We start from the raw sequence: 5,000 nt of genomic DNA on the forward strand, positions 1-5,000 counted from the left end.
ACTAAGAGGCCCTTTGAAAACAGTTTTTCCTCTCTGTCTCTGTCCCTATGCCAATTTTTCTCCACCACCTTTTCTGCTGGCAGGTCCGCTGATGGTGATGATGAGGAAGAGGTGGTTCACATGGGCAATGCCATCATGTCCTTCTACTCTGCCCTCATCGACCTGTTGGGACGTTGCGCCCCAGAGATGCATGTACGTTTTGATGGATGCATCAGAGGACTATATCACACAGTTTAGATTGTTTGTTTGTTTGTTTGTTTATTTGTTTTTTTGCTTTGACACTCCATTCCTTCCTTTTCCCCTCCTTCAGCTCATCAACAAGGGAAAAGGTGAAGCCCTGCGTATCCGGGCCATCCTGCGATCTCTGGTGCCCACTGAGGACCTGGTGGGAATCATCAGCATACCCCTCAAAATGCCCATCACCAACAAAGGTACCCCATCCACAACCATCAGAGGCCACATTTAATTCATTTTCCTGACGCAAAAGGAAGCCTAGAAACTCTGAACATTCAGTGCGAGGCAGAAGGTTATCGATTTCATCCCGCAGCTCATGCCTTTTTAATCAGCACAACGCTTTACTGCACACTCCCCTAGCTCTGAGAACGCTTTACTGCACACTCCCCTAGCTCTGAGAACACTTTACTACACACTCCCCTAGCTCTGAGAACGCTTTACTACACACTCCCCTAGCTCTGAGAACGCTTTACTGCACACTCCCCTAGCTCTGAGAACGCTTTACTACACACTCCCCTAGCTCTGAGAACGCTTTACTGCACACTCCCCTAGCTCTGAGAACGCTTTACTACACACTCCCCTAGCTCTGAGAATGCTTTACTACACACTCCCCTAGCTCTGAGAACGCTTTACTACACACTCCTCCTAGCTCTGAGAACGCTTTACTGCACACTCCTCCTAGCTCTGAGAACGCTTTACTGCACACTCCCCTAGCTCTGAGAACGCTTTACTACACACTCCCCTAGCTCTGAGAACGCTTTACTACACACTCCCCTAGCTCTGAGAACGCTTTACTGCACACTCCCCTAGCTCTGAGAACGCTTTACTACACACTCCCTTAGCTCTGAGAACGCTTTACTACACACTCCCCTAGCTCTGAGAACACTTTACTACACACTCCCCTAGCTCTGAGAACGCTTTACTACACACTCCCCTAGCTCTGAGAACGCTTTACTGCACACTCCCCTAGCTCTGAGAACGCTTTACTACACACTCCCCTAGCTCTGAGAACGCTTTACTACACACTCCCCTAGCTCTGAGAACGCTTTACTGCACACTCCCCTAGCTCTGAGAACACTTTACTACACACTCCCCTAGCTCTGAGAATGCTTTACTGCACACTCCCCTAGCTCTGAGAACGCTTTACTACACACTCCCCTGCTCCGAGAACGCTTTACTGCACACTCCCCTGCTCTGAGAACGCTTTACTGCACACTCCCCTAGCTCTGAGAACGCTTTACTACACACTCCCCTAGCTCTGAGAACGCTTTACTACACACTCCCCTAGCTCTGAGAACGCTTTACTGCACACTCCCCTAGCTCTGAGAACACTTTACTACACACTCCCCTAGCTCTGAGAATGCTTTACTGCACACTCCCCTAGCTCTGAGAACGCTTTACTACACACTCCCCTGCTCCGAGAACGCTTTACTGCACACTCCCCTGCTCTGAGAACGCTTTACTGCACACTCCCCTGCTCTGAGAACGCTTTACTACACACACCCCTGCTCCGAGAACGCTTTACTGCACACTCCCCTGCTCTGAGAACGCTTTACTGCACACTCCCCTAGCTCTGAGAACGCTTTACTGCACACTCCTCCTAGCTCTGAGAACGCTTTACTGCACACTCCCCTAGCTCTGAGAACGCTTTACTACACACTCCCCTAGCTCTGAGAACGCTTTACTGCACACTCCCCTAGCTGTGAGAACGCTTTACTACACACTCCCCTGCTCCGAGAATGCTTTACTGCACACTCCCCTAGCTCCGAGAATGCTTTATTGCACACTCCCCTGCTCCGAGAACGCTTTACTGCACACTCCCCTAGCTCTGAGAACGCTTTACTGCACACTCCCCTGCTCCGAGAACGCTTTACTGCACACTCCCCTAGCTCTGAGAACGCTTTACTACACACTCCCCTAGCTCTGAGAACGCTTTACTACACACTCCCCTAGCTCTGAGAACGCTTTACTGCACACTCCCCTAGCTCTGAGAATGCTTTACTACACACTCCCCTAGCTCTGAGAACGCTTTACTGCACACTCCCCTAGCTCTGAGAACGCTTTACTGCACACTCCCCTAGCTCTGAGAACGCTTTACTACACACTCCCCTGCTCCGAGAACGCTTTACTACACAGTCCCCTAGCTCTGAGAACGCTTACTGCACACTCCCCTGCTCTGAGAACGCTTTACTGCACACACACCTTCTCAGAGAACGCTTTACTGCACACTCCCCTAGCTCTGAGAACGCTTTACTACACACTCCCCTAGCTCTGAGAACGCTTTACTGCACACTCCCCTGCTCCGAGAACGCTTTACTGCACACCTCCCTGCTCTGAGAACGCTTTACTGCACACTCCCCTGCTCTGATAATGCTTTACTGCACACTCCCCTAGCTCTGAGTAAGCCAGATCATTTCTATAGCGGCCTGTCTTGCTCTATTGATTGATCTGCATAAGCGCGGCAACACTTGCCTCTTAAAATTGCTGCTGCCACCCGGCAAGCTCTGTCAACAGGCCGAGAGCAGAGGCAGGGAGAGCTCTGTCTACAGGCAGAGAGCAGAGGCAGGGAGAGCTCTGTCAACAGGCAGAGAGCAGAGGCAGGGAGAGCTCTGTCAACAGGCCGAGAGCAGAGGCAGGGAGAGCTCTGTCTACAGGCAGAGAGCAGAGGCAGGGAGAGCTCTGTCAACAGGCCGAGAGCAGAGGCAGGGAGAGCTCTGTCTACAGGCAGAGAGCAGAGGCAGGGAGAGCTCTGTCTACAGGCAGAGAGCAGAGGCAGGGAGAGCTCTGTCAACAGACAGAGAGCAGAGGCAGGGAGAGCTCTGTCAACAGGCAGAGAGCAGAGGCAGGGAGAGCTCTGTCTACAGGCAGAGAGCAGAGGCAGGGAGAGCTCTGTCAACAGGCAGAGAGCAGAGGCAGGGAGAGCTCTGTCAACAGGCAGAGAGCAGAGGCAGGGAGAGCTCTGTCAACAGGCAGAGAACAGAGGCAGGGAGAGCTCTGTCAACAGGCAGAGAACAGAGGCAGGGAGAGCTCTGTCAACAGGCCGAGAGCAGAGGCAGGGAGAGCTCTGTCAACAGGCAGAGAGCAGAGGCAGGGAGAGCTCTGTCAACAGGCCGAGAGCAGAGGCAGGGAGAGCTCTGTCTACAGGCAGAGAGCAGAGGCAGGGAGAGCTCTGTCAACAGGCAGAGAGCAGAGGCAGGGAGAGCTCTGTCTACAGGCAGAGAGCAGAGGCAGGGAGAGCTCTGTCAACAGGCAGAGAGCAGAGGCAGGGAGAGCTCTGTCAACAGGCAGAGAGCAGAGGCAGGGAGAGCTCTGTCTACAGGCAGAGAACAGAGGCAGGGAGAGCTCTGTCTACAGCAGGGATGTCAGAGATACGGCCCGCGGGGCAGGTTTCATCCGGCCCGCGAGATGTTTTGGAATATTCATTTATTTTTTTATTATTTTTATTATTATTATTATTATTAAATTCGCACCCCATTATCATGAACTACGTGTGGCTAATAAGCAAGCTAAGAGTTCATTCATAAGTTAATTAACCTGCACTACAAGGAAGTATGTCAGTAGGTCATCAGGTGTAAACAAAGCCGCCATGATGCCACGCTGGAATTGAATTGCGCATTCGGCTACCTACCAAAAAGCAAAGGAATCAACAAGATGCTGTCGAAAAAGAGAAAGGTTGACACAGAATGCAGGCAGTTTCAAGAGAAATGGAAAGAGCAGTATTTCTTTTGTGAATAAATGGGTAAATGAGTCGAATTGATTTTAGTAAAAAAACAAATCCGGCCCCCATGAGGTCTCAGTTGAACAAATCCGGCCCTCTACCTAATATGAGTCTGACACCCCTGGTCTACAGGCAGAGAGCAGAGGCATGGAGAGCTCTGTCAACAGGCCGAGAGCAGAGGCAGGGAGCCGTGGATCCACCAGAAAACTCCACAAGCCGCATGCTGCCTGATGAATACACATGACTCCCCTAATCAGAAATGACAATGACATTATATCTAGTGTAGGCTAGTGTTACACTAGACAGCTGTGTGGATTATACTGTATGGTGGAAGAAATGTGTGTTTATGTGGAAAAAGTGGTCGTGTTATTTCTGTTAACTGTGCTTTCTTTTCCTTACTCTCTTCCTTTCTCTCTCAGACGGATCGGTGACGGAGCCGGACATGTCGGCTTGTTTCTGTCCGGACCACAAGGCCCCCATGGTGCTGTTTTTGGACAGGGTGTACGGCATTGAGGACCAGAGCTTTCTGCTCCACCTGCTGGAGGTGGGCTTCCTCCCTGACCTGAGGGCCTCCACCTCTCTGGATACGGTAGGTGGGGCCGGCCACAGCAGGGGGAACGGTAACAAACGGCCAGCCTCTTTAACATCAACTCCATTAAGAAGTCTCAGGATCAATACTATCGGACAACATTTTATGCTAATGAAGAGCTGCTCGTTAAGCCTCGGTTCAAGTTTCTATCGCTTGCTCAGACATTCCCTGCTTTACTCACATTTATTAACAATAAACTTTTATAGTTTATTTATTTTAAGTGATGAAAAAGATTGGTCAAAGCTCAAACAGTTCCATTTCCGAGTGTAGTAAAGTCAACTATTTTAAGAAGGGAGCATGTGAGCGGGTTCCCCTTTGCGTGCGTGCGTGCGTGCGTGCGTGCGTGTGTGTATACAATGTATGTTGTGTTTGCTATGTACAGTGCATTAGCCAGGGGGGTTCGACCTGTGCTGATTCCCTGGACTGCATGGTGAGCCCTTGGTTAAGACTGGAATATCT

At 50.8% G+C, this 5,000-nt stretch overlaps 1 protein-coding gene across 1 annotated transcript in view; it reads left to right on the forward strand.

The window, feature by feature from the left end:
- LOC310773104 (ryanodine receptor 3) overlaps positions 1–5,000 on the forward strand; it is a gene marked incomplete at both ends in the record, with an annotated part of 192,734 nt that overhangs the window by 150,370 nt on the left and 37,364 nt on the right. Inside the window, 3 exon segments of the mRNA XM_083633021.1 lie at positions 84–192; positions 311–431; positions 4,372–4,541. Coding sequence (XP_083489147.1) covers positions 84–192; positions 311–431; positions 4,372–4,541 — 400 coding nt within the window.

This window comes from Poromitra crassiceps (assembly GCF_964638095.1).
Source record: "Poromitra crassiceps genome assembly, chromosome: 3".
NCBI classification, from domain to species: domain Eukaryota; kingdom Metazoa; phylum Chordata; class Actinopteri; order Beryciformes; family Melamphaidae; genus Poromitra; species Poromitra crassiceps.